Here is a 27,944-nt window from a genome sequence, read left to right on the forward strand (position 1 = left end):
AGCCACAGCTATCTGGGAGCCCACATTAGGAAATCTTTACACTGTATGTTGCACATCAACATCTAAGTGGAAACATACATGTTCATCCTGATCAAAATTAGGATCCAGCCCTATCAGAAGCCAGGACAGCACATCGGCATTGGCATGCTGCTCGGTAGGTCTAAAATTTTTTTCATAGTTGTGGCTAGACAGAAAGAAGGCCCAAGAATTAAACAACATAACCAAGGGTTTGTGGTCAGTAATGAGGCAGAATGCAGACCCATTTAAAAACACATGAAAGTTTTTTAGGGTCCAGAGAATAGCAAGTGCTTCCGTTTCAATTTTAGAATAGCACTGCTGAATGGAGTTGAGTGTTTTTTATGCATAAGTTATTGGAGAGGTTCGAACCTACCCTCATAATGATGTGTGAGAATGGCCCTGAGTTCATCTGAGAGGCTTCCATATCCTGAACCAAGTGGTGGCTAGGATGGAAAGTAGCCAAACAAGGAGCAGAATGTAATTTAGATTTCAAAAGCATAAACACCTCTCACAGGCCACCATGTACTAAAGAGGAATGTTCTTGTGGAGCAATTCGTGGAGGGGATGGGCCAATGCAGCAGCACCCACAGTAAATTTGTGATGTTAAGCAATTTTGCCCAAAAATGATTGGAGTTCTTTGACATTTTTAGTGTAAGGCAAAGGTGTGATCACACTGACATGATGGCTGAAATGGCTTAACACCACTGCAGAAATTTCAAACACCAACTACACAATGGATAGCATAAAAAAGTGTGAGTTATCCAAGACACATTTCAATCCTGCTGTATGTAAGACAGCGAACAAAGTGGATAAGTTATGTAAATGCTCTTCCCTGGATGCACTCATCAAGATGATGTCACTGAGATAGTTGATGCATCCCAGAACAGATATCGTCAATGGCATTGACCACACCGAATGGGAGCTGTTTAGAATCCTCGTTCAACAGAACCTGTAAATAAGCTACAGATAAATCAGTTTTGGATAAAAACTGGCTTCTGGTGAGTTTAGTGAATAACTCATCCAGGCAGGGCATTGCAGATGTCAGCATTAAATGAATCTTTAAAGTCACTGCAGAGGCAAAGCTGACCACTCAGTTTTTTAACAATCAAGATAGGGGCAGACTCAATGTACCTCGCTATATGACCTCCAACAATGTCAGCCTGTCCGATTCTGATTTCACTTGATCACATGAAGCCTCTGGAACAGAGCATGCACGGAAAAAGTGCAGCCATGCTGTAGGTTTCTGGGTAATGTGGGTCTCAAAATTAGTGACACAACTTAACCCATCCAAGAAAGACATGAGAACTCAAACACAGAGAATCTAACTGCTAGTAGCAAATCTGGTCAGAATTGAGATGCACCATATCCAAAATTGAAAAACGAAAAGTATCCAAAACACCCACACCGAACAAATTTGCAGTGCCAGAATAAGCAACTACCAAAAAAGTCAAGGAACAAACCACAGGTTTATTCACAGTGGGATCCACATATTACCTCAAAATTGGAATATACTGCTTTTTGTAACTCACCAAATGTCAAGTAACTGGAGACAATGCTGGAGATTGCAAATCCTCATAAGTTTGTGAGTTCAGTAAAGTCATGACTACAAGTTACCTTGTAGTCTGAGGATTTTGTCCATTACTCATACTTCAATAAACAGTCTGTTAAGACTTGTGAGCACTGGAGACATGCAATTAACATCAATGCCTACTTCTGCAGAAGGAAGTTGAGAAGAGCAGACAGACAATATATGACCTTTTTTCCTAGGATTGTAGCAAGTCGTCCAGCATGGAGGGCTCACAGCCCTGTCATGTTGCACAAAACAGTATTGGCAAGATGGGAGAACAGAGCAATGTCACTGCTGTAGTTGTTATTTGGCACATTGCTGTCCATTGCAGTGTGAAAGCCATCTTTGTACAGCTACCACATTGTCCTTCCCCCAAGAACTGACTGACACCTGACAACCATGAACAAGAACCACCATGGTGGTGTCACATTAACCCTCAATCTGATCACCAGCAGTGGAAATATCTCGAAAGATTGAGCAGCATTTAATACCTCAGCCAAAGATGAATTCTTGCACTACAGTGTGCACTGATGCACCTCCTTCTCAGAAGCTAACCAACTGATGACATCACAGACCATAGAATCGGGACAAGAATCATGATGAGCATCAGTAACAAACTGACTGAGGTTGTGGAGTTCAACCACCCAAGCCCAGTAGTACTGGTGGGACTGTTAATGTCAACAACAGTACTCTACACATGCTGCAACGACATGCATGCACTTCAGGTGATAATTTGACAACAGCTTACACATTTTGGCAAATGAAAGCAATGCAAGTTCCTTGAGCAGGGCTAACAGGGGCAACAACTGATAAATCAGAGGAGAAATCCAAAAAAGGAACATGGCCTTACACATGTTTGCATCAGTGACACCAAAAGCAAGGAAGTGTTAATGAAGCCATTTCTCATAACCCTCCCAGTCTTCAGCCAAATCATCATGAGGAGGAAAGGGTGGCAGATACACTTATGGCATAGAAACCTCCATAGGCAATGTAGCCAACAAGTTTATGATAGCAACCGTAAGAGCCTGCTGCTGCTCAAGGAGAGACTGGAGCACTGCCCCCATGGACAGAAGAACTGAAGGAACAATCAAAAAGACTGAGCACATAAAAATAAAGACCACTTTCATTGACAACTGTATCACACTGTAAGACACAAACAACATCACGGCCACAATGAATCAAACTTTTTTCTTCTTCCACATTTAAGCAAAGAACAGTTGAGAACATAGCCACAAACACAGAAACAATCCATGTATTGTTGCAAGCAGCTGCTAACAATAATAATTTGAGAGCGAGTGCCAGCTGCCTATGCATATAAAGAGAAGGGCCATGGAAAATGGCTTGGCAGATGCCACGCTATGTGCACAAGTCATGTGGACTATCGCACACAGCCTCTGGTAGCTAGCCCACATGTATGCCGTTGGCGGCCTGGTGCCATGGTGGGCATCTAAGTATCACGTACAGGGTTATAGCAGATATCAGATTCTGGAGATGAAAATATAAAAATTATATCTTACTTTTCCTATTTTTCTTCAGTAATGACATTATGGCATCATACTTCAACGTAACTCTACACTAGCTAAGAAAATACTTTTTGCACAGAAGCATGTAGGTACTATGGATAATATGTGTTGTCCACACCAAAACTGCTAGTAGAAAGCTTTATAAACAGTTCACAGTACATTTACTCTCCTATGAAGTTTGTTGTCAGCTATCAATCAATCACATCTCGCTCCTCCTTAATGTGGCTCAGATGAAATACTCATTTCATCATTTTTTTTCCTCCTGATTTTGCAATACTAAAAAGGAACAAATGTTGTTTTTATGTTACCCGGTATGTGTGAATCCTCGAAATGACCTTGTTCATGTATCTGCACAAACTCACTAGGTGGCTGAGCTGTGCTTCGCAACACACAGTTCTTGGCACATTAGTTACAGTGACACAACAGACGCTGATTGTGAGCAAAGACTGAACATTAAGTTCTGCGTTAAGCTCGGAAAAACCCCTAGTGAACCATGGACAATGATGAAGCAAGCATATGTAGGCGAGGCACTTTCAAGAAGTCATGTTTTCAAGTGACACAAAAGGCTTTGTGAAGGCGGAGATTCGATGCAAAACAATCCGAGAGCAGGTCACCCATGTACATAACATGCTGATGCAAACATGGAGCATGTAAGGCATGTAACTGTGCGTGCAGTCTCAGAAGAACTTAATTTGAATCATGATGTGAGTCACAAAATTTTACGCGAAGATTTAGGGAAGTAGAAACTTAATGCAAAACTCATCCCCCACACACTAACAGATGAACAGAAAGAGGAAAGACAAAGAATTTCTACTGAACTACTGGACAGAGCCAGACATGGTCCCACACATCTGTCAAAAATTATTGCTGTGAATGAAAATTGGTGCTACCAGTGTGACCCTCACACTAAGCATCAAAGTGCTGAACAGCAGAGTCCTGGATCACCGGCCTCAAAAAAAGTCAAATGACAACTTTCAAGAACAAAGACCACATTCTTTGATAGTAAATGATTAGTTCACCTTGAATATGTTCCTCCAGATCATACAGTGAAACAAACTCTTTACATCAAAGTCTTGAAATGTTTGCGAGAAGCAATTCGTTTTCGTTGCCCTAATTTGTGGCATTCTCAGGGATGGTTCTTACTGCATAACAGTGCAAGATCCCATTTTGCTTTTTCTGTTACTGAATATCTGGGTCAGTCATTTCGTTATTGCCATCCCACATTCGCCATATTCACCCAACCTCTAGCCTTGTGATTTTTTCTTGTTTCCACGAGTGAAAAGGTGACTGAAAGGAAAGCTACATCAAGATATCACAGACATCCAACAGGCCATGACAAATGAGCTTACAAGCAACACAGCTGAAAATTTCCCTGATTGCTTCCAATACCTCCTGAAACATTGGCAACTGTGTATAGATGGCCAAAAGGACTACTTTGATAGGAGCTAGAATCATTACTTGGTAAAAAACGTGTCCTGGAACTCTTCTGACGAAGGTAGTATTCAGCCATAAAAACCTTTGATCAATTACACAGTGGTCTAGAGAACTTAACTGACAATAAATTTAACTTCAAATGCAAACTGAAATCATTTCTGCTTTACTACTTCACTGGAGAATTTCTGAATGTGTAATAAGGATAAACTTTTTCTGGTGGTTTTCGAACTTATCTTCGTTGTGACATATTTAAAGGTGACATATTTAGAGGTGACCTTTAAATATGTCTGCTTGTGTCTGTATATGTGTGGATGGATATGTGTGTGTGTGCGAGTGTATACCCGTCCTTTTTTCCCCCTAAGGTAAGTCTTTCCGCTCCCGGGATTGGAATGACTCCTTACCCTCTCCCTTAAAACCCACATCCTTTCGTCTTTCCCTCTCCTTCCCTCTTTCCTGATGAGGCAACAGTTTGTTGCGAAAGCTTGAATTTTGTGTGTATGTTTGTGTTTGTTTGTGTGTCTATCGACGTGCCAGCGCTTTCGTTTGGTAAGTCACATCATCTTGGTTTTTAGATATATTTTTCCCATGTGGAATGTTTCCCTCTAAAAACAAAGATGATGAGACTTACCAAACAAAAGTGCTGGCAGGTCGATAGACACACAAACAAACACAAACATACACACAAAATTCAAGCTTTCGCAACAAACAGTTGCTTCATCAGGAAAGAGGGAAGGAGAGGGAAAGACGAAAGGATGTGGGTTTTAAGAGAGAGGCAAAGAGTTTGGCCCAAACTCTTTGGCTTTACAAATGTCTGCTTGTGTCTGTGTATGTGCGGATGGATATATGTGTGCGTGTGCGCGAGTGTATACCCCTTCTTTCCTCCTAAGGTAAGTCTTTCCGCTCCCGGGATTGGAATGACTCCTTACCCTCTCCCTTAAAACCCACATCCTTTCGTCTTTCCCTCTCCTTCCCTCTTTCCTGATGAGGCAACAGTTTGTTGCGAAAGCTTGAATTTCATGTGTATGTTTGTGTGTCTATCGACCTGCCAGCACTTTCGTTCGGTAAGTCAAATCATCTGTGTTTTGATATCCTTTCGTCTTTCCATCTCCTTCCCTCTTTCCTGATGAAGCAACCGTTTGTTGCGAAAGCTTGAATTTTGTGTGTATGTTTGTGTGTCTGTCGACCTGCCAGCACTTTCATTTGGTAAGTCACATCATCTTTGTTTTTAGATATATTTTTCCTACGTGGAAAATATATATATATATATATATATATATATATATATATATATATATATATATATATATATATATAAAATAAAAAGAAGGCCTTACAATAAACAATGCTGTCAACATGTGCCATACAGTTACCTTTGCAGAATGAAGTGGATGAAGCGGAACAGGTTGATGTGCAAGCAGATTTTCTGGTTGGTTGGTTGTGTTGGGGAAGGAGACCAGACAGCGAGGTCATCGGTCTCATCGGATTAGGGAAGGACAGGGAAGGAAGTCGGCCGTGCCCTTTGAAAGGAACCATCCCGGCATTTGCCTGGAGCGATTTAGGGAAATCACGGAAAACCTAAATCAGGATGGCTGGACGCGGGATTGAACCGTCGTCCTCCCGAATGCGAGTCCAGTGTCTAACCACTGCGCCACCTCGCTCGGTCAGATTTTCTGTTGCCCATATTCTGCAGTTCTATGTATTGACATGTCCTTGGAGATGGAAATGGGCTTTGTCTGTCCACAGAATTTTCCAGGGTCATTCATTGTCCACCTCCATATGATCAAGAAATTCTACAGCAAACAATGGTCTTACTGGCACGTCAGTATGAAGCAACTCCTGAACACAGGTAATGTTGTATGGATAACAGAGCAGGATGTTTTGTAGCATTTTATGCATCATGCTCACAGATAAATCTAGAGTTCAGTCAATTCCCCTGCACTGCATGTTTGGACGTCATTGGTCTACCCCGCCTGCAATGCTGTGATCATATCTACTATGCCAAATCAATTGTTTTCCTCCTACGGCCACATTGTACTTCAAAAGAAGCTATCCCATTGGATTTCACAGTCATTTTCTCCAGACCCCTAGCAGACATTGGATCAATGCCTTTTTTTATGCCATTTAGTGTCCGGAACTTCTACAGAGCTCAATTTACCAGCAGCATGCAATCCTGCATTGAAACAGTCATACCGAGCATCTCAGACACAAACTGAGGAACAACCGTGTTCTCCTAGGCTTCCATATTCCATATTGTGCCGCTTACACCACCATCTAGTGGTAAAATTTTCATTTTTACGTATTTTTCCTCCATAACATTTCCCCCTTCTTCAATAATACATAGTATCCTGAATCTATAACCCCAGGGTTATAAGGTGCTCAGATAGGCACAAAATGCCTATCTTTTCAGAGGTCTCTTCTACTTTATTAACCAGTCCTCTAATATTCAACATTCACACTTGGCGACATTGCGACATAGTTTAAACACTTAAAATTAGAATTAAGTTGTGTATCAGACATTACACTACATGAATTGCCATTATCTATGAGCAACAAAAGTTAGGCACGTAGGTCACTGTTTCAGATGTAAGATGTAACATAAAAAGTTAATTATTTCTGCTTAAAACAAGAACTTGTGAGTGTCGCGTTTGACAAGACAAGCTGTGAAATAATACTAATTGCTTTCTCTGAGAATTGCTTAGAACAGATGATTTGCAAGCCCATTCAGAAATATATTAAATCTAACAGCAACAAACAGATCAGACTTCTTTGAGGGTGCCCATACTGAAACTGCTATCAGTAACCATGAGGCAGTTGCAGCAACACTAATTATCAAAGTGCAAATGGTGACTGATACAATTAGAGAGATTTAAATGTTCAGTAATGTAGAAAAGAAGAGACATTAATGTCATATCTCAAGGAGGAACTTGAAACATTTAGCTCTAACGACAACAATGTTGAGAATGTTATCATATTTTTTACTGAAAAAGAGTACTGTAATTGTAGAATTGACATGTTCCACATTGTAGCACAAGATCTCGATTATGATCCATAGAACATGCAAAAAAAGCAACTAAAGGAAATGATAAAGAGAAGCACAGGGAGAGAGATTTAGAATAATGAAAAAAACCACAGCTGAAATTTGATTTTTTCACTAACATAGGAGAATATCTTGTTAAACACAAAAAAGCATTATAGAACTGAACTACAACTTTTAGTTTGTATTCCACAGTGTTACGGTTACGAAACATCAATACCACACAGCAGGAAAATGTATACAGGAATTACTTATTGATGCAATAATGTACTGCAGTCTGATTGCCTGCGTTCCAACCAAATGGCATTCATTAGTCCTACCTTCCCTCCCTCTCTCTCTTAAAAGAAAAAGTATAGGGTATCTTGTAGACACACTCTCTCTTGCCACAATTCCTACTAAAAGCACAAATTTTCCCATATTACATTGTCGTCACCCATTACACAGTAGCATAAATTCTTGTTTATGCTATGGATACTCGTTCTTCATATTTTACAGTATTGTAAGACAGAAAAACACACACACGGACAGAGAGAGAGGGGGGCAGGACATAGAGGAGGGAGGGAGGGAGTGAGGGGAGAGAGCAAGGGGGGGGGGGGGGGGTTGTTTGTACTAATGATACAATAGAGTCAATATTAACTGTATTTAAACTAAGGTTGTCTTCTTACTAAACACAAAAAGGAATACAAATATACTAAGTTACATTCTTTACAAAAATAAATGAGGGCATCCTTCCTTAAATATTATACAACTAATACTGAAATACAGATATTAAATACACATGTTTTCTGCATCACACATCAGACATTATGTATTCAGATAAGAAACCTATCATCTATCAATGTTTTCCTTGTTAAATTCCTTCTTCCTCCAGTAGTTCTGATTATAATTACTACCTGTAAGAAAAGAAGAAGAGTGAGACAAATGCTGTGCTCAAATGAAATGCTAGAAGCAAATTCAATTATTATTTATTAAGAGCTAATTACAACAATACTCCAAGCTGGAGTTTCCATTGTTTGAATAGCTAATTACCTGTACAATACAAATAGTAATAACTGCAGACAGCAGAAAATCTTGGCACAATAAATCCATGGAGGAGAATATTATGAGTTCAAACCCAGCCAATGTGAATTCATACCCACTGAATAACAGTCCGTCAAATGAGTGTCCATTATCTGAAATAAGAGAGACTTTTTCACACACTTACACTGAGCTTGACATCCCTTAAAAATTAATTAGACTAATAAAATAACAATTCATATGCAGCTAGCTTATAAAGATTACAGATACACATGCAAAAGCTCATAAAATCGCAGTAGCTTCCAAATGTTACCATAAATCTCTGAGTTGTTACATGTACTTACATCTATGTGCATTTCATAAGCCAGCTGTATGTGAGTGGTTACCATTTCTCACTTTTTCCATCCAGGAATTTACATCATAATAATATTAAGTAAGAGAGAGAATATATTATGATAATATAAATTCCAAGATGGAAAGAGAAATAAAGAATTAAAGCATACAGGAACTGTCTCAGTTGGATGTGAACAGTGGTTTGTGAATATGCACACTTTAGCAGTCAGAAAATTACACTAACATACAACTTTTTTCTAGCATTAGAACAAAGATTTGCTTTCTTGCACATACGCAAGACACCCATATGAACATCTGTACAACAAAAGTAGTACCACAGTGTGCAGCTCAACGGTGTTTTTTTATGTTTGCATCTTTCGCATTTCATTTTGTGTGTGTGTGTGTGTGTGTGTGTGTGTGTGTGTGTGAGAGAGAGAGAGAGAGAGAGAGAGAGAGAGAGAGAGAGAGAGAGAGGGGGGGGGGAAGGGAGAGAGAAAGAGAGAGAGGGGGGGCAATGTGGGGGGGGGGGGGGGGGGTGAGTGTATGAGGTACTACTATTACTACTAAAACAGAGCAAAAGCTCAGCAGCTTGAGTGTATCTAATCTTTTAAGTGTTTCTAAGTGTAACCCATTAATTGTCTTTAGATTTAGAAAAAAAGGAACGTAGAGCGCTTCTGCATGAAGATGGCATCAACAACTCAGCTGGACATCAAACAGCTCATCAGTCAACAGTGCCAAAAGTATCTAATCAAAGACTGTTTCTTAAAAATAACTCAGTCTCTGAATAAACATAAAATCTCTTTAGAAGTCTTGGTAAAAGAAATTCTACAGCAACTGATATCACACATTGCCACTTCTTTTGTAATGCAGAGACCAAAGAAATACTTCTTCAGTTTCCAAAGGTATATCATTGTCTTTTGAGACAAACAGTGAGATTTGACATAGGATTTAGTGAAGAAGAGAGAAGCTGGCTGTCATACATTCTAAATGAGCTGGAAAATGATCTTGGAACAGAATAGATACTGAAAAAACAGAACCAACTCTCAACATAGTAACATGTTTCTATTAAAGAGATGGATAATTTCTCTCTTTTATTTGCCATCAGAGCGGAAGGGTTAACATACTGTGTAAAGCTAAATTTGCTATATCCTGCTTTTGGCTGACTGAGTTCAGGCACAGCAATATTTAAAATGATATCTCTAGACAAATTTTTTCTAAGTGTCAGCACAGGCTCATAAACAGCTGAGTTGAAAGAAATTCTTAGTTATAGAGACAATAAAAAGAACATTAAGCAAATTCCGCAAATGCCTAGCCTCAACTGTCAAGTAGACCCCCACTGTTTAAAACAATGTACTGGTACAAAATGGGATACACTACAACAAAACCAATTTTCAGTGTATTAGGATTGGTACTGCAAAATATTGCAGGCCAAAAGGTTCTCTTCAAAGCCAACAGTGTCACAATTTGGAGAATGGTCCTCAACACTATTATATCAATACAAAGTGCCTTATGCACGGCAGAAATGATTCAGCAAATACTTGTACAAAGAATCAGAAAATGTATGTTGAAATGACAAAAATCATGGGGTACCTCCTAACATCATGTCAGAGCTCCTTTTACCAGGTGCACTGCAGCAACTCAACACTGCATGGAGTCAACAAGTGATTGGAAGTCTCCTGCAGAAATACTGAGTCACACTATCTCTATAGCCATTCATAATTGTGAAAGTCTTACCAGTGCATGATTCTGTGCACCAAATGACCTCTCGATTACGTCTCATAAATGTCTGATGGGATGCATGTCAGGTAATCTGTATGGCTAAATAATTCATTCAACTTGTCCAGAATGTTCTTCAAACCAATCATGAACAATTATGGCCTGGTCACATGGTGCATTGTCATCCATAAAAATTCCATTGTTGTTTGGGAACATGACATGCATGAATGGCTGCAAATGGTCTCCAAGTAGCTAGGACCCAGTCCATTCCGTGCAAACAAATCACACACCATTATGAAGCCAGCACCAGCTTGCCTAGTGCCCTGTTGACAACTTGGGTCCATGGCTTCATGGGGCCTATGACACACTCTAACCCTACCATCAGCTCAAAACTAAAATCAGGACTCTTCTGAACAGGCCATAGTTTTCCACTCATCTACAGTCCAACTGATATGGTTGTATACCCAGGAGAGTTGTTTAAAACAATGTACTGGTACAAAATGGGATACACTACAACAAAAACAATTTTCAGTTTATTAGGATTAGTAATGCAAAATATTGCAGGTCAAAAGGTTCTCTTGTTGTTAGCAAAGCCACTCATGTTGGTTGTTTGCTACCATATCCCATTAACTTTGCATTTCACCACACTGTCCTAACGGATACATTCATTGTACATCCCACATTGATTTCTGTGGTTATTTCACGCAGTGTTACTTCTCTGATAGCGTTGACAACCCAAAATAAACGTTGCTGTTCTCTCATTAAGTGAAGGCTGTCAGCCACTGCAATGTCCATGGTGAGAGACAATACCTGAAGTGTGGTATTCTCAGCACACTCTTGATACTTTGGATCACGGAATATTTAATTTCCTAACAGTTTCCAAAACAGAATGTCCCATGTGTCTAACTCCAACTACCATACCACGTTCAAAGTCTGTTAATTACCATTGTGTGGCATAATCACATCAGAAACCTTTTCACTTGAATCACCTGAGTACAAATGACAGCTACATCAATGTAGTGCCCTTTTATAACTAGTGCACATGATACTAGCCCCATTTGTATACACCACTATGACGTTTCATCTCACTGCATGTAATTTGTATTTGTATTTATATTTGGAGGATCCTTTTCCAAAATACTAGAAGCTCTCAAGGAATAGAGAGGAAGAAACACAGAGTTCTGGTGAGCTTCCCAATGAATTTTACCAATGTTTTTGGCACATCATCAGAGCATCACTACTGGGGTTGGCAAATGACATATAGCTTGTTGACCAAATACCCAAGAAACAGAAAGAGGGGATTATAATTGTATGTTAAAAAAATAGAGCAAACAAGGCCTATTACACTGCTCAAGGCTGACTTCAAAATGGTAATATAAGTGGTCAAACTGAGGACAGAATCCATTTTTGGCAAAAGTATTGGGGTGCATCAGCACTCTGCCATACTTGGGTGAAGCATTATAACTGCAGCATGAACTCTCTGAGGTGTCATCAGCATAGTTGCAGAAAGTAAAATCAAAGGTGGTTCACTATTCACTGACTCTGAAAAAGCTTTCGATCATGTCAGCCATTAATTCCCACATCAGATACTCCAGATAATGGATCATGAAGATCATTTGATGAACTTCTCATCAATGCTAGCTCCAAGATCTTACTTGGTGGACACTTGAGTAAAAGTCTATCTATTGGTCAATCTATGAGGTGAGGACATCGGGTGTCAGTGGTGGTATATGCTATTGCTGTTGAAATTTTATTGGTTAATACAGTGTCACAGATACAAGGTCTAATGCTCCACAACATCAAGAGTTTTGCAGAATGCAGATGACATCTGTGAAGCTGTCTCATTGCCTGGATACCTCACAAAGTTGGTGTTTATTCTCAGAGACTTCACAACAATGACAGACCCCTAGAAAATACAAAGATGATGACCCACAACTGGAAAGAAGTACTAAATAAATTAAGTGCTCTTTTGAAAACTCATTATGACTGGGAACTAAACTTACTTCAGAAAGTTAAGATGATAGACATATCAATGGCAAATAAACTTTGGTACATGAGGCAGATATAACCTATCACAGATCTGCAGGCCAACAACATCCAATAAGTCTTTTGCTGGTTTTTTATCGAGAGTCAAAGAAACTTCTTGGCAGATTAAAACTGTGTGCCGGACTGAGACTCGAACTCGGGACCTTTGTCTTTCGTGGGCAAGTGCTCTACCAACTGAGCTACCCAAGCACGACTCACACCCCGTCCTCACAGCTTTACTTCTGCCAGTACCTCGTCTCCTACCTTCCAAACTTTACAGAAGCTCTCCTGCGAACCTTGCTGAACTAGCACTCCTGAAAGAAAGGATATTGCGGAGACATGGCTTAGCCACAGCCTAGAGGATGTTTCCAGAATGAGATTTTCACTCTGCAGCGGAGTGTGCTGATATGAAACTTCCTGGCAGATTAAAACTGTGTGCCGGACCGAGACTCGAACTCGGGACCTTTGCCTTTCGCGGGCAAGTGCTCTACCAACTGAGCTACCCAAGCACGACTCACGCCCCATCCTCACATCTTTACTACTGCCAGTATCCCGTCTCCTATCTTCCAAACTTTACAGAAGCTCTCCTGTGAACCTTGCAGAACTAGCACTCCTGAAAGAAAGGATATTGTGGAGACATGGCTGTGAGGACGGGGCGTGAGTTGTGCTTATGTAAAACAATGTATAGTCTACGTCTGCCCAAATTGAGGGATCATTTAGGAATTTGAACTAAATCAGCCAAGAACTTTTAGAGATTTTCGAAAACAACCCTCCCACTTTATGTATTACATACTCATATGCTAAGGAAAAAAAGCTCAAACTTCTTAGTGTGTCAAATAATGAAACCATTTTTTGTGTTCTACTTGATGCAAATATGTCTCCATTATGTTAATAAATTGTGAAGTTACTATTAATAAATTACTTCCAAAAAAAAAGAAAAAGAAAACAGAATCTACAAATGCAGTGCCATCACAGCTAAAGCTTAAGCCAATAGTTTCAACTGACTGATTACTCTAGCCCCTAAATCCCTGGATTTCAAGACAAGAGTAGTTTTCACATAAAACCCTATAAGCCATAGCCCAACCAATAATAACCATGGTGGCGGAATTGCATGTCTGTATGTGTAAATCATGTTTAAAACATTCAAAAATACTATAGTTATTCTCAGATAATGTTACAAAAGTTTCAAAAGTATTAACAGTCTCCAATAAAGAAGCTAGGCCACTGCCTCGCAAATGCTCAAAATAGATTATCAGTGACCAAAATTTCAAGTTGGAATTTAAGCCAAATTCTCAAATCTGTAACAACATATTGCTGATATAGGACATATAAGTAAAAAGAACTTCATTATGTGTATTTTGAACACGAGTCCTCATGCATCTACAATTGTTGTGGTCTTCAGTCCGTAGACTGGTTTCATCCAACTCTCCATGCTAGTCCATCCTGTGCAAGCCTCTTCATCTCCAAAAAACTACTGCAACCTACATCATTCTGAATATGCTTACTGTAGTTAAGCTTCGGGCTCCCTCTACGATTTGCACCACCTACACTTCTGCCCACTATCAAAGTGACAATTATTTGATGCCTCAGGATGTGTCCTAGTGACCATTTCTTATTTTAAATCAGGATGAGCCATAAATTTCTTTTTTGCCCAATTAGGTTCAGTACTCTGCCATTAGTTATCTAGTCTACCCATTGAATTTTTAGCATTGTTTTGTAGCACCATATTTCAAAACCTTCTGTTTTCTATAATATACCCATTTCTTCAGTTATATCACATGAAACATTCATCAGGTATGCCTATTAAACCGTTTTATTTGCAATACAAAAAAATAAACTCAGAGATATGGGATGAACACAATAACTAATTTCTGAAGAATAAAAATAAAAACTTTCTTGACTGAGTGAATATCCAGTAATCAGAGGTCCAAAAAGTAACACAGGTTGAATCCCTTTAGAGCATGTATGAATAAATTCTGTAATACTGGCACTAAGTTCAGCACTTCCCAAACTTAGCAGAAGTAACAAAATAGAATACCAAGTTCTCTCCATTTGTCAGTCTTCTGTTTGGTCAGCCCCACTCTACAGTGACATCTAACAGTAAAAGAGTCGATTGCGGCATCGCATCATCCAGGTGAGGTCTCCCAAATGTAGCTGGTTGCACTGAAACTGCTGGTTTCCACCATAGCGCAGGCCTAAATATTATAGAATGTTTTGATTATAGCAAGGTGGATCAGATCATTCAAACAGGAAGTAAATCAGCACATCCTGCTGCACTCTGTACCACACCATCATGTCTGCCAGTTCCACAATGCAGCCCAACACCCACAGCATGTGACAACCTCGCAGCTGACTACATTTGTACACCTGAAGATGAGAATATAATTTTCCTGAAACCGGTCATGGGAATAATAAAACACTCTCTCAACTGAAGTGGATATTTTCAGTCTCAACATGAGATGTTTTGTAAACAAAATCCTATGCACTCACTGGAGCTTTCAAAGGTGTACTACCAACCACTGGAAAATAACATAAAAAATTTAATTCTTGATGAACTACATGAATAGTGAAAGCATATTCCAGCTAGAACATGAAGGTATGAGGCGAAATGAATCATTATCAGCAATTTTAAGAACTAGTGCAACACTTGCCGTAGCAAAAATCAATTCAAATATAAACATTATTACTGAATTAACATAGTTACCATAAGAGAGAGGGAATATTAAAGAAACTAGTAAAAATTAAAAAGGCCCCAAAATTTGGTACATAAAGCAGCAAAATAGATTTTATTACCTGCCCTTGCATGACACTTCTTATGAACTGTATAGGAAAGGCTGTCTAATACACAAACTAGAAGTGTTTGAAAAGTTTTTGACCAGATAGATTGAGTGAACGAAGACTAGAAGAGATGGTCACAGAGGAAACACAAACAAGAGGTGTGGATGAGGCATAAAAGTGGGAACTCTGAGGAAGATCTACAGTATGAAGAAAGCCACTTCAAAAATAGAAGATGATAGCCTACATAAGTAAATGCAGTCAAGCACAGAGCCAGACAGTGGACTGCTAGGTTTTGATATGAAGAATAGTGAGTGACAGGACAGAGAGAAACAATTCCAATTGCTGTCCACTCTGGAAGATAAGCAACAAGACTACATTAAATATGACCAATAGAGAAGAAGAAATAAGATGAGAAACAGAAAAATTGAGAAAGAAGAAGGAATAACATCTGGACAGTTTCTTATAAAAATCAAAGACATACTTCACAAATCATGGTGAGAGGCAGAACAGAAGAAGCATAGTTAAAAAGCAACGAAGAGCCTGGGAGAGAGTAGGGGGTTGGGGGTAGGGGGGCTGGAGATAAACTAAACTGAGAAGTGCATGAAAGGCTGCAACATGTGACTCAGCAGGTTTATGTTGGACTGAAAAATTGCTCAATGAGGTTGAGGGTGACGTATTGTTGGTTGGTGATGGCAGTAACACAGAAGAGAAAAATAAAAACATCCAGTTGAGGGCACTATCTATCTCTGTGAACATTGGGGCCCAATAGTGCCAGCTGAGATACTTGACATGGGCCACGAGCTTTATTTCATTGTCTATCAGACAATGAAAAAAAAATTCCCAGATTTTTCCCGGATTTCCCAGTTAAAAATAAATTTTCTCCTGGGTGAAAATACACTTTTTCAGTGTTAAGTGGCAGTATACTTTCCCTCGGAACTGTAAACATTCTAAATCCTTTGAATGGATATGGTTTTATACACTGGCGTAGAATTTCTCAGCGCTATAGAAAACAAAACTCAGGAAGGGGGAAAAACACATTTTGGAAAGACCTCTGCATATTTTCATATTACGAAAGTATAAATCCGAATTCCACCAAACACCGCATGTTACTTTCCGAAGCATTGAAATCGAGATTGCGATGTGCTTTTGTAAGCCAGTCACAGCTCATGTCACGTGATCTCGCCACCCGATGACAGTGGATATTCAGAGCATAGGACACATTATGTAGTTTTCACGTATAATTTGGTCCCTAAGATTTGTGGGGATGTAGAACCACTGGCTCACCCTGCAACAATATCGCTACCCTCTGGCAGCGAAAACAACTGTATCTTTTCCAGATCAGTTCTCTGTAGTACATGCTCTATGCTACAGACATTGTGTATAGGCTGCGAGAATAAAAGTATTCATAGTAAGTGACAGGAGAGCGAGTTATTATCTATCATCGTAATTACCACGCCCGCTCTCCATTGCCTATAGATTAAGAAGCTCTAAGAGAAGCTAAGCTTTCACATGTAATGTTGATCTCTTTTGCACATGTTACACTTTAAGATACATCACACAAATGAAATCTTCTGCACTCGAAATTCTTCTAAATAGCTTGTCCTCAAAGAATTGATTTTTAAATGAGAGTGAAATGCTCTGTGATTTACGAAATCAGTTTCAGCAGTTGTCAGAGAGTGCCATATAAAAGGTGTTGCCATTCTTGCGCAGTTATGATGACGTAGGAAGCCTGTATGTTCGTACATGTAAGACATTTAAAGATCTTATATTGTGTCATAAAAGAAACAGGACATCGGAGAATACTCCAAGAGCATCGTGAACCATATTACAATGCATAATTTGGCTTCTACTGCACATTCGCATGTGCAGATTCCCAATGAAGTAGGCCTCGACCTGACATTAAGCTTTTCAGTGTAAGTTTTCTAGGACTACCAGTACTGTCTTATCTCATGTTTGGTTCTTTATTATGGTATAATGCCATATGTGAAAACATGCACTTGAAATACAGTGAACAGTTGAAACTAGCCAGTAGTGTAGGATTAAACACTTCGTCTCAAATAAATTGACTGCAGAAAAGATTAATAAAAGCCAAATCTCTTAAGCAAACAGACAAAACTAACTTCATTGTTCTGCAACACGTTTAATGCTTGACTGTCAGAAATGTGGAAATACAATAAGATCTGAAACTAATAACATTTTAGCCCGCCGTAATTAATGTGAATGTATTTTAATTCACTTGATAGCTCCCGGCCACAGAAATCCATTTAGTTTTCATATGACGTGAGAGCAGTAAACAAAGAGGAAATGGCAAAATCACTAAACGTAAACACAGCACACGTGCAGACTACCCACCTCCCCACTACAACTCGGACTGCTCCGCGCATTTGCCCCAGATCTACGATATTTCCAAACCTCCCCCCCCCCCCCCCCCCCTTCCCTCCCCTGCCACAAGTGTTTGAGACAGAATGACAAAAATTTTAAAAATTGACTTTTCAAAAAATGTTCATATTGTAACAAACATCTTTCTGAACAGTCTGATACATAAAACACACATGTTTGAGGAAATGTAAGACATGATATTTGGTCTTCAGCGTGCCAAAGTGCAGCATTCTTCTATCACACATCACTGTATTTCACTCTGTGGAACTCAAACGTGTAGATTTTGTAATGAATATCATCAAACTATATTCATGACAGTAGGAATTAAAATGTCCTGTGGCATTTCTCCTGCTCCCAGTTGGCCAGACCCTATCAAAAAAATAAATTAATTAATTAATTAAATAAAAATTAAAAAAAAAAATAGTACACAAGACTGGTGTGACTTCTCGATCTGATTACGTCTATTTTGTCACTGTCTGCCAGATGAAACGAAATAGGCCTGTCTAATATTGCAGCAGTTGTAACACACACCAAATAAACGAGACTGTTTTGGCACAAATGGTCATTTTTATAGCACGACAGAATGTAATTGACGAAGTACCAATATCAGATGCCTATTAGGTCTACTAATAGCAAAAAGCTTTATGTTAGGAAATAGTTTCACATTTCATTCATACTGTAATGGCGACTTCTGCCACCAGATGTATCAGGATGACCAAATGTAGTGGGAAGACATCAAATGTAGTGGGTGGGTGCCAGGAGTATTAAAACTCGGCGAGAACTTTCGAAATGATTTATTTGTTTCCACTACAGCGCCCCATTCACCTCGGTCCGCATCACAGGGTCCCGCAATGCTGAGGACACCGCCCCAGCGACCCAGTGCAATGCACTGTGTCAAGCCGGCCCTGTACACCAGCTGCAGAGTTCCAATTACATCAGGATGGCTGCGCCAGCACCCGACTCAATGGCCACCGTCCACGTTGTCCCCACGCTGCTCCGCCGGGAGCTGTAGGCTGGCCCTGCTGCTACTCCTTCCTCCCTGGCATAGCTGAGAACGTGGTGGCAACAACCACCCATGATCCGGCACCTGAATCTGAGACTGCCAGCAGTAGCGAGCCAAAGAGTGGCCCGTTCTGGCTGGCTGCAGATCCCACGTTGGCCTCAGAGGGTCGAACCAAGGACCCGCCGTGGACTGGAACGCTGGCACCCCATCTGTTGCTGTGTGTAGCCCGGCAGTGTGTCATGCTCTGCCGTCCAAGAGGGCTGCCACACTTGAATGAATCTTGTTAGAAAATGGCACCTATTTATAATCAGCTGTATACCTCTGTTTCGTTAACGCACCGCTTTGCGTCGCGTACGCACCACACCCCAATTGCACCAGTGGGGCCCTTCTTACTGTAACCTGTGACATGCAAATCACTGCGTTTACTCTTTTCAGTGGTTCGACGGCCCTGCGGCCTCCATTCCACTTCACAACCGCTGGTCAGCGTAGCTTACTGTAATCTGGCCCACACCTAGCTGTAACTTGTGTGCTCAGAAATGTTGTACTGAATCTAACTTTCCTACCTTAAACTGTGGTGCCACTCCAATATGCTCCAGCTTCTCAAGCATGAGATCGAAAAGTAGTAGTATGATCAACTTTTGTGCAAATTTGGAATCATCATATTCTACCATAATTTGCGCAATGTTCCCGTTTCTTCTCCTTCCTCGTTCCAATTAACAATCTTGTCATCACTAATTCTGTAACTATTTGTGCCATTGTTAAGACTCATTCTCTGGTTAGCTTCACTAACCCTGCCACAATCACCCATTTAGTTATCCCATGTTTATTCCCTGGTTAGGCGTTATTACATGTCAGTACAACGTGTTTTCTGCACTACTCCCAGTGTTGAACTTAATCGGCTGCTAGCTGGGGACTGTACACTAGTAAGTGTAGCAATCTGGCCAAAACTTTTCTGTCAAAATTTCATTTTCTTGGATACACTGAGTAGATAATATGTAACCTTTCTTAACTGTTATTCCTGTTTGTCATTTATTTGCACTCTAGTAGTCTAAATCTATGGATTTCGCTAGTAATTATAACAAAGCTGATCATTCGGAAACCCTATCAACCACACCTGTTTGGCTTTATTCCACTCTGCTCGTATAGCCCTGCCCCCTTTTGTCTGCAGTACAGTTTATTTCTAGATGAGACCGAGATTTCTCTGGCAGAGAAATCACATACACTAGGCATGCATTCAAAAACCAACTTATGATTCATTCATAAATCAACTTGGAATATGTTCAAAAATGTTAAGAAATCAACAGCAATGCGTTTCAAAATCATATGAATAATTCAGAGACCAACATATGCTAGATGCTTTGTGAAACAAGGTTTTTTTTCCCTCAAGAATATGAATTTGCCCCCCCCCCCCCCCCTTCCCTGAAATTGCCACCCGGGGCACACATCCCGGTTTGCCCCTCCATTCCCCACCATGGCCCCTAGATCCGGGCTTGGTGCGTGTGCGAGAATGTGGCAGCTTGGGTGTGCCAGTAACATTTTTTACGGGTAGCATTTGGCTGCCTGCTGTTTGCTGCTACTGCTTATACAGCTAACAGCCACACTTCAGTAGCCAGAAGCAGGTGAAGGTACCACTCATATGCGACTCAACTGCGCTTGCACATGAGCCTGCCCACAACTGCTCAAACAAATGTAATGTAAACAGTTGTGACATCACGCTCATCGAAGTCACTCTGTTGTTATGAAGCATTGCATAGTCTTCCTAAAGCCTTTGACACATTTTGTTGGTGGCAGACGCTTGTATGAGCACTGTGTTTTGTTTTACAGGGTGCATTCCCTTTGCAACTGAATTTTTATTTTCGTAATTTCTCTCATTCATGTTTTATTGCTGCAGTATTATTCTGTAGTAACGGGATACAGTAATATCCTTTGTTAGAATATCAGTTATTACGAGCCAAAATTACAAAAATTTAACTGAAAACTAAAACAATGAAAAATTCCCGGAATCTAAAAAATTCCTGGGTTTTTTCCCGGATGAAAAAATTCCTGGTTTTTTCCTGGATCTCCCAGTTGTCCCAGGTTGTATACACCTTGTCTATGTAAGAAATAGAGCAAAGACAGTGTGATATCGGCCTCTATTCAGTCAGTTGCAGTTTCAAATATGTGCGCTGTCAGTTACACTGTCGCATTTCCTACAGCTGTCACCGTGGCATGAAGGTGGCGTGAACGATGACACTACTGCCTATGAGATACAAGCATCCCCTCTCCAGTGGTAGCTGTACTGCAGTTCAAACATTCATGCACTGTCCCCATTTTGTATGTTTGCCAGTTGAATAATATTTACAGACTTTCATAGTGACCAGGGCTAGATGTCTTCTGAATAGACATTTTATTGAAGAGTGATAGATTCATAAATCTTTTATATCTGCACACATTTGTACATGCAAATCTACCGCTAGCAACTGATGACAGAAATACAACAACAAAGATATGTACTATTTTTACTATTTGATATTAAATGAGGAATAAATTAATATCTCAATTCTCTGTTCATGAAATGCATCTCTTCCTCACTCCTGTTCCTTCTAAAGAACCACGCAGCGTGTAAGGAAGGCATAACAGACAGAACTGGAGCATCAGGCAACACAAGCAAAATTAGAACTAGTAATGAGCTGCCTTTCTTCCAATGAACTCCTATGTAATCCTGATGGAAATGTCTTGTGGCTAGGGCCTCCCGTCGGGTAGACCGTTCGCCTGGTGCAGGTCTTTCGATTTGATGCCACTTCGGCGACCTGTGCGTCGATGGGGATGAAATGATGATGATTAGGACAACACAACACCCAGTCCCTGAGTGGATAAGACAAGGGAACTAATACTGGGTTTGGCTGCAGCTGTAGAAAGTGAATCAGTAAAACTGTTATGCATTCACACTGATTCAAAATTAAACTGGGGGAACATATTAGCCAGAGAAAAACAAGAGTAAGCTGTCTTATGTTGATACTGACAGGTGCAGTCCCTCGTGAGTACCTGAAAGTTGCATATTTTGCCTGTTTCAACCACACATTTCCTACAGCATGCTGCTATGTCAGTGAAATTCTGGAATTTAAAAATAACGTAATCAGAATAATCAGCAAAGTTACACACAAGGAACACTGCTGTCCCCTCTTTATCAAGTTCCAGATATCAACTGTTGTTTCCGAGCAAGGTAGCACAGAGTTTGGCACACTGGACTCGCATTCTCGAGGACGACGGTTCAAACCCACCTCCAACCATTCTGATTTAGGTTTTCTGTGATTTCCCTAAAATCTCTTCAGGCAAATGCTGGGATGTTTCCTTTGAAAGGGCACAGCCAATTTCCTCCCCTAACCTTCCCTAATCCGAGCTTGTGCTCCATCTCTAATGACCTCGTTGAGGGGACATTAAACACTAATCTCCTCCTCCTCCTACTCCTCAATTGTTGTTAATCTATACATATACATAGCACTGCTGTATCAAAAGCAATATAAATGAGTTCGACACTAGAGGGACTATACACCCTTACAATACCAGAGCCAAACTGAACCTTGATATACCGAGACACACACTCACAAAGACTGCAAACTCACACAAAATAATATCCTTAAAAATTTTTTACTACACTTGCAATATCCACACGGACTGGTTACCCAAACACCCATTTTACAAGACAGCCAAACTACTTGAAATAAACATGCTTGACATTAGTACTTAAGGATATTTTTATGAGATATGGAATTAAATTGTAAAAACTTCAGTGCAAAAATTATTCTTCATAGTATATTTAATGCACAAACCTATTCCACTGAAAGTGGCCAATGGTGGATAAACTGAATAAACGCTCTTCCCTGTAGCACACCTGAAGTTACTTCTAGACCTGCCAATAACTCTCCACCCAAGATATTGTGAACTGCGAGTTGTGGTTATTTCATCTCACGATATACATTTGCAATCCATTTGGTTTGCGTACAGGAGGCATGTCAAAAATTTATAATACAGTTACAATGATTTTTTACACTAATATGTAATAGCACTAAAATAAGGAATAACACTATAAGGATATTTCTTGGAATATGTAACACATTGTATCCAGCTCAAATTTCCAGTGCCTCATATAGCTTTCTTTTAAGTGGACCTAAATTCATCTGTATTTACTTGTTGCCTTTTAATTTATTACACATTTTCATTCCCATGTATTGAGGTCTCTGGGCATAAAGTTTGAGGTGGTGGGTAGAGAGCATATTATTTTGTTTCTAGTATCATGTGAATGAACAAAGTGGTTTCCCTAAAATAATTCATGCCTGGTGTACAAAAAGATAATAATATTTGCATTGCAAATGCAAAGCTGCTCAGTTTGTTTGCTAGATATTCAATGTGTGCCTGCCAGCTCAAATTTTTATCTACATTTAAACCTAAGAATTTGACTGAGTCAACTTCTTCTCTATCCTGGTTGTTGTGAACAATTTTAATCTGCTCACATTCTGACAGTTTGGTTTTGAATTGCATCACGTGAGTCTTAAATATGTTTAGATTCAACCAAGTTTCTAAGGTACAGAGGGTACTGAATAATTTGCAACCTTTAAAGAGATGCTAACCCTCTGCTTTCTGTTTGACATGTAAGATTTAAGTCCTTGTAGATCACTGCCACTAATGCCATACCTTTCAAGTTTGTAAATAAGCAATGCATGAATTACAGAATCAAATGCCTTTGTGAGGTCACAGAAAATTCCTGCCCATCTTATTTCTCTTGTCTAGTGATGTACTCATTGTTTCAACGAAACTGTTCGCTGTATCTATGGTGCTTTTCCCCTGCTGAAAACTCATTGTTTAGATTAATACAATATTTTGCAATGAAATTTTGGATTTGGGCAACAGCAAGTTTTTCAAATATTTTGGATATGACTGGGAGAATTGAGATAGGATGATAATTTTCCATGATTTCTCTTGATCCCTTCTTCTTGAAGAGTGGTTTGACTTCAGCATATTTCAGTAACTCGAGGAAACAGCCGTCTTCAAAACACTGACTTATTATTTGAGGTACTGGGTTTGCAATTTTATTGTCCACCACTTTAATAGCTTTGGTCGGTATTCCATCCCAACGTGCAGATTTTATTTTTTAAAATCTTGTAAAGTTTTAAGAGTTTTCATTTAGGCCAAAGGGATTTACTCTGCTGTGATAATCTGTTACATCCACACCAGACTTTGCTACATTTATAAAGAATTCATAAAATTACTCTGATATTTGAGTTGGACTTACAATAGTAAGTAATAGTAAGTAATAGCTACCCCAGGGTAGCGTCCTGAGACCTCTGCTGTTCCTGATCTATATAAATGACCTGGGTGACAATCTGAGCAGTTCTCTTAAGTTGCTCACAGATGATGCTGTAATTTACCGTCTAGTAAGGTCATGCGAAGACCAGTATCAGTTGCAAAGCGATTTAGAAAAGATTGCTGTATGGTGTGGCAGGTGACAGTTGATGCTAAATAACGGAAAGTGTGAGGTGATCCACATGAGTTCCAAAAGAAATCCGTTGGAATTCGATTACTCAATAAATAGTACAATTCTCAAGGCTGTCAATTCAACTAAGTACCTGGGTGTTAAAATTATGAACAACTTCAGTTGGAAAGACCACATAGATAATATTGTGGGGAAGGCGAGCCAAAGGTTGCGCTTCATTGGCAGGACACTCAGAAGTCCACTAAAGAGACAGCTTACACTACACTCGTTCGTCCTCTGTTAGAATATTGCTGCGCAGTGTGGGATCCTTACCAGGTAGGATTGACGGAGGACATCGAAAGGGTGCAAAAAAGGGCAGCTCGTTTTGTATTATCATGTAATAGGGGAGAGAGTGTGGCAGATATGATACGCGAGTTGGGATGGAAGTCATTAAAGCAAAGACGTTTTTCGTCGTGGCAAGATCTATTTACAAAATTTCAGTCACCAACTTTCTCTTCCGAATGCGAAAATATTTTGTTGAGCCCAACCTACATAGGTAGGACTGATCATCAAAATAAAATAAGAGAAATCAGAGCTCGAACAGAAAGGTTTAGGTGTTCGTTTTTCCTGCGCGCTGTTCGGGAGTGGAATGGTAGAGAGATAGTATGATTGTGGTTCGATGAACCCTCTGCCAAGCACTTAAATGTGAATTGCAGAGTAATCATGTAGATGTAGATGTAGTACTTCCTTTAATGTCGATTTTTGAAATTTCTTGGTTACAGGTTTTAATACTTAACTTAGATTTAATGACTGACCACACTGCCTTTGTCTTATTTTTATGGTTTAAAATTCGCCTGTTATTTGCCAATTGTTTTGCTGCCTTGATGGCTCTTTCAAATATGGATATATAGAGTCTGACATAAACAATGAAATCAATATCTTTATTACATTTTAATTCTCTGTGCAGTTACCTTTTCCTTACACTGGAAATTTTTATGCCCTGGGTATCCACTTTAATTTATTCATCATTTTATTGCTGCAGAGTCTAGGTGAAAATGTTTCATTAAAGACACCTAGAAAGCTATTTTGGAATGTCTCCAAGTTTTCACCACTTGAGTTACAATGACCAAAAAGCCATTTTTTCTCTTTTAGCTTACTACTAAATATTAGCAAGTTTTCTTTGCTAAAGGTCCTTCTCACAAGGATTTCAATACGAAATGCTCCTGTCTGTCTAAGCAGCTTAATGAATAATGCACAATGACCTGAATTACCCAGAGCTAGACAAAATTTGTACACATCTTCATACACGTACTTACTTAGAACGTAGCCAATACAGGTTACTAACTGGCCATTGTCTCTGGTATGTGATATCGATGTTAAAATCAGAAGCTATTACATTTTTCTTCTTCTTTTTCTCTACAAAGGTCTTCTAGCCTAATTTGAAGCTAAGATAAGAATAGCTCTGTTGTTGACCTCCCTGGGAGACTGTGTATTGAAATAATTATAACATTTGCTAGTGCATCCACTATTTCTACAAAACAATTTCTGGTCTCGTAATTCATTTCACTATGTAGAAGCATACATGAGCCTCCATGTGACTGGTTTCTTCTGCAAAAGGTACTTGCTAACCTGAAGTTCCTTATTTTGTTTAAAATTTTAATTGTGTCCTCAGTAAACCAGTGCTCATTTAAACAACCAACTCTAGTATTTGCACTTTCTGACAGAATGATTTCTATTTTGGAGATTTTATTGTTTGAAGCATCAGTGTTTAAACCATTTATATTCCAATGCATAACATATCTGCTTTGACTATTCCCAGAATGAGATTTTCACTCTGCACCGGAGTGTGCACTGATATGAAACTTCCAGGCAGTTTCGAGTCTCGGTCCAGCACACAGTTTTAATCTGCCAGGAAGTTTCATATCAGCACACACTCCGCTGCAGAGTGACAATCTCATTCTAGAAACATCCCTCAGGCTGTGGCTAAGCCATGTCTTCGCAATATCCTTTCTTTCAGGAGTTCTAGTTCTGCAAGGTTCGCAGGAAAGCTTCTGTAAAGTTTGGAAGGTAGGAGATGAGATACTGGCAGAAGTAAAGCTGTGAGGACGGAGCGTGAGTCGTGCTTGGGTAGCTTAGATGGTAGAGCACTTGCCCGCGAAAGGCAAAGGTCCCAAGTTCGAGTCTCGGTCCGGCACACTTTGACTATTGCTTATAGGCTTTAGCACATTTCTTGCCAGATAATAGTTTGGTTTTGTCTTTCTTAATGCTACACAAGTTTTTTCACCCTCATTACTACTTATCAGTATCCCTAGTATTTTATGATCTGGCAAGTATCTATGAACATCTTACTGAATATTTTTGAGCCCAACCTATTCAGACATAGACCATCTTTGGCAAGACACGTTGCACTTAGAAATTTGTTGGGATCAATGAAAGTGAATCCTACTTTATTGCACTGCTTTTTAATATTGCCATTTATCCTCTGCACATAGCTGTCACTCACCAATCTCCTGTACATAATGCCACTGATTATTATTCTGGAATTTGTGTAGAGGCTTCTGGCCGTTCGAATAAGGTCCCTGGTATGGTTTGCAATTTCTTCTTCACTGTTGTTTCAAAGGGAATTTGTTCCCACATGGATAAAAACACCTTTTGGATTTATGTTACCCTTAACTGCTGCACTCTCACTTGAGTTTAAGACATTGTTCAGATGTTTATGCAATTGACGTGTCGCGATTCATGGTCAAACATAGATTTTGGAATTTCGAACAACTATGTTTTTCAACAGTGAGTAACCTCAAATAAAGAATTCACATTCTATGTCCTCGCCACCAAGAAATCATCAACCTAGTCACAAATTTCACTTAATACGCCATATGTTCATACTTTTGAGAATACGTGTATGTGTGGTGCTGAGTCAAATGCCTTTCAGAAGTAAAGAAACACAGCATCTACCAGACTGTCTTGATCCATGGCTTTTAAGATATCATGTGAGAAAAGCAGGAGTTTGGCTTTACATGACTGATGTTTTCGGAATCCATACTGGCTGGCTTGAAGGGGGTCATTCTGACCAGGATACCTCAGAATACGTTTGGATGTTACGGATATTGGATGGTAGTTTTGTGGATCACTTCTTCTGCCCTATTTGTAAAGATGTATGACCTGTGCGTTCTTCCATCCACTGGGCACAGTTTTTTGTTCCAGGCATCTTCAGTATATTATGGTTATAAGAGGGGCTCACTCAGCCACAAATTTGCTACAGAATCTGATAGCAGTTCCATCAGGCCCTGGAGCTCTGTTTAATTTCAACAATTTTACTGGTTCTGAACAAATGTGTGATAGTGAATTGTGTAGTGACTCGCCAATCTTTCAAAGTGCCGCCGCGCAGTGACGTGCGTCCTCTGCATGTGGCACTGTCTGCCAGGCAAGCAACAGCAGCGCCACCTAAGCAGCCAGACAGACAGTGGCCGCTAGACTCGGACTCAGTTATGATTTGACTTTTAAAGTGTACACACATCTTACTCCGTTTACTTGATCTGTGACTTTCATGTATTGCGTCTTCCTTGAAATATATTTGTTCAACTTGAAGTTATAACAATTGGCAACGAGGATGGGGTTTTTCTTTTCCATCGTTGACCCACATGTTTCCATGGCTACTTTAGAGCAAC

At 39.7% G+C, this 27,944-nt stretch overlaps 1 protein-coding gene across 2 annotated transcripts in view; it reads right to left on the reverse strand.

Moving 5' to 3' along the window:
- Nucleotides 1-8,316: 8,316 nt before the first annotated feature.
- LOC124615793 (meckelin) overlaps nt 8,317-27,944 on the reverse strand; it is a 213,460-nt gene continuing 193,832 nt past the window's right edge. For both annotated transcript variants that reach the window (XM_047143917.1, XM_047143916.1), the window contains exons 15-16: nt 8,606-8,748; nt 8,317-8,469 (exon numbers count right to left, since the gene is read on the reverse strand). In XM_047143917.1, coding sequence (XP_046999873.1) covers nt 8,389-8,469; nt 8,606-8,748 — 224 coding nt within the window. In that variant the 3' untranslated portion in view covers nt 8,317-8,388. The remainder of the gene's footprint in view (nt 8,470-8,605; nt 8,749-27,944) is intronic.

The sequence above is a fragment of the Schistocerca americana genome, chromosome 5 (assembly GCF_021461395.2).
Source record: "Schistocerca americana isolate TAMUIC-IGC-003095 chromosome 5, iqSchAmer2.1, whole genome shotgun sequence".
Classification (NCBI taxonomy): domain Eukaryota; kingdom Metazoa; phylum Arthropoda; class Insecta; order Orthoptera; family Acrididae; genus Schistocerca; species Schistocerca americana.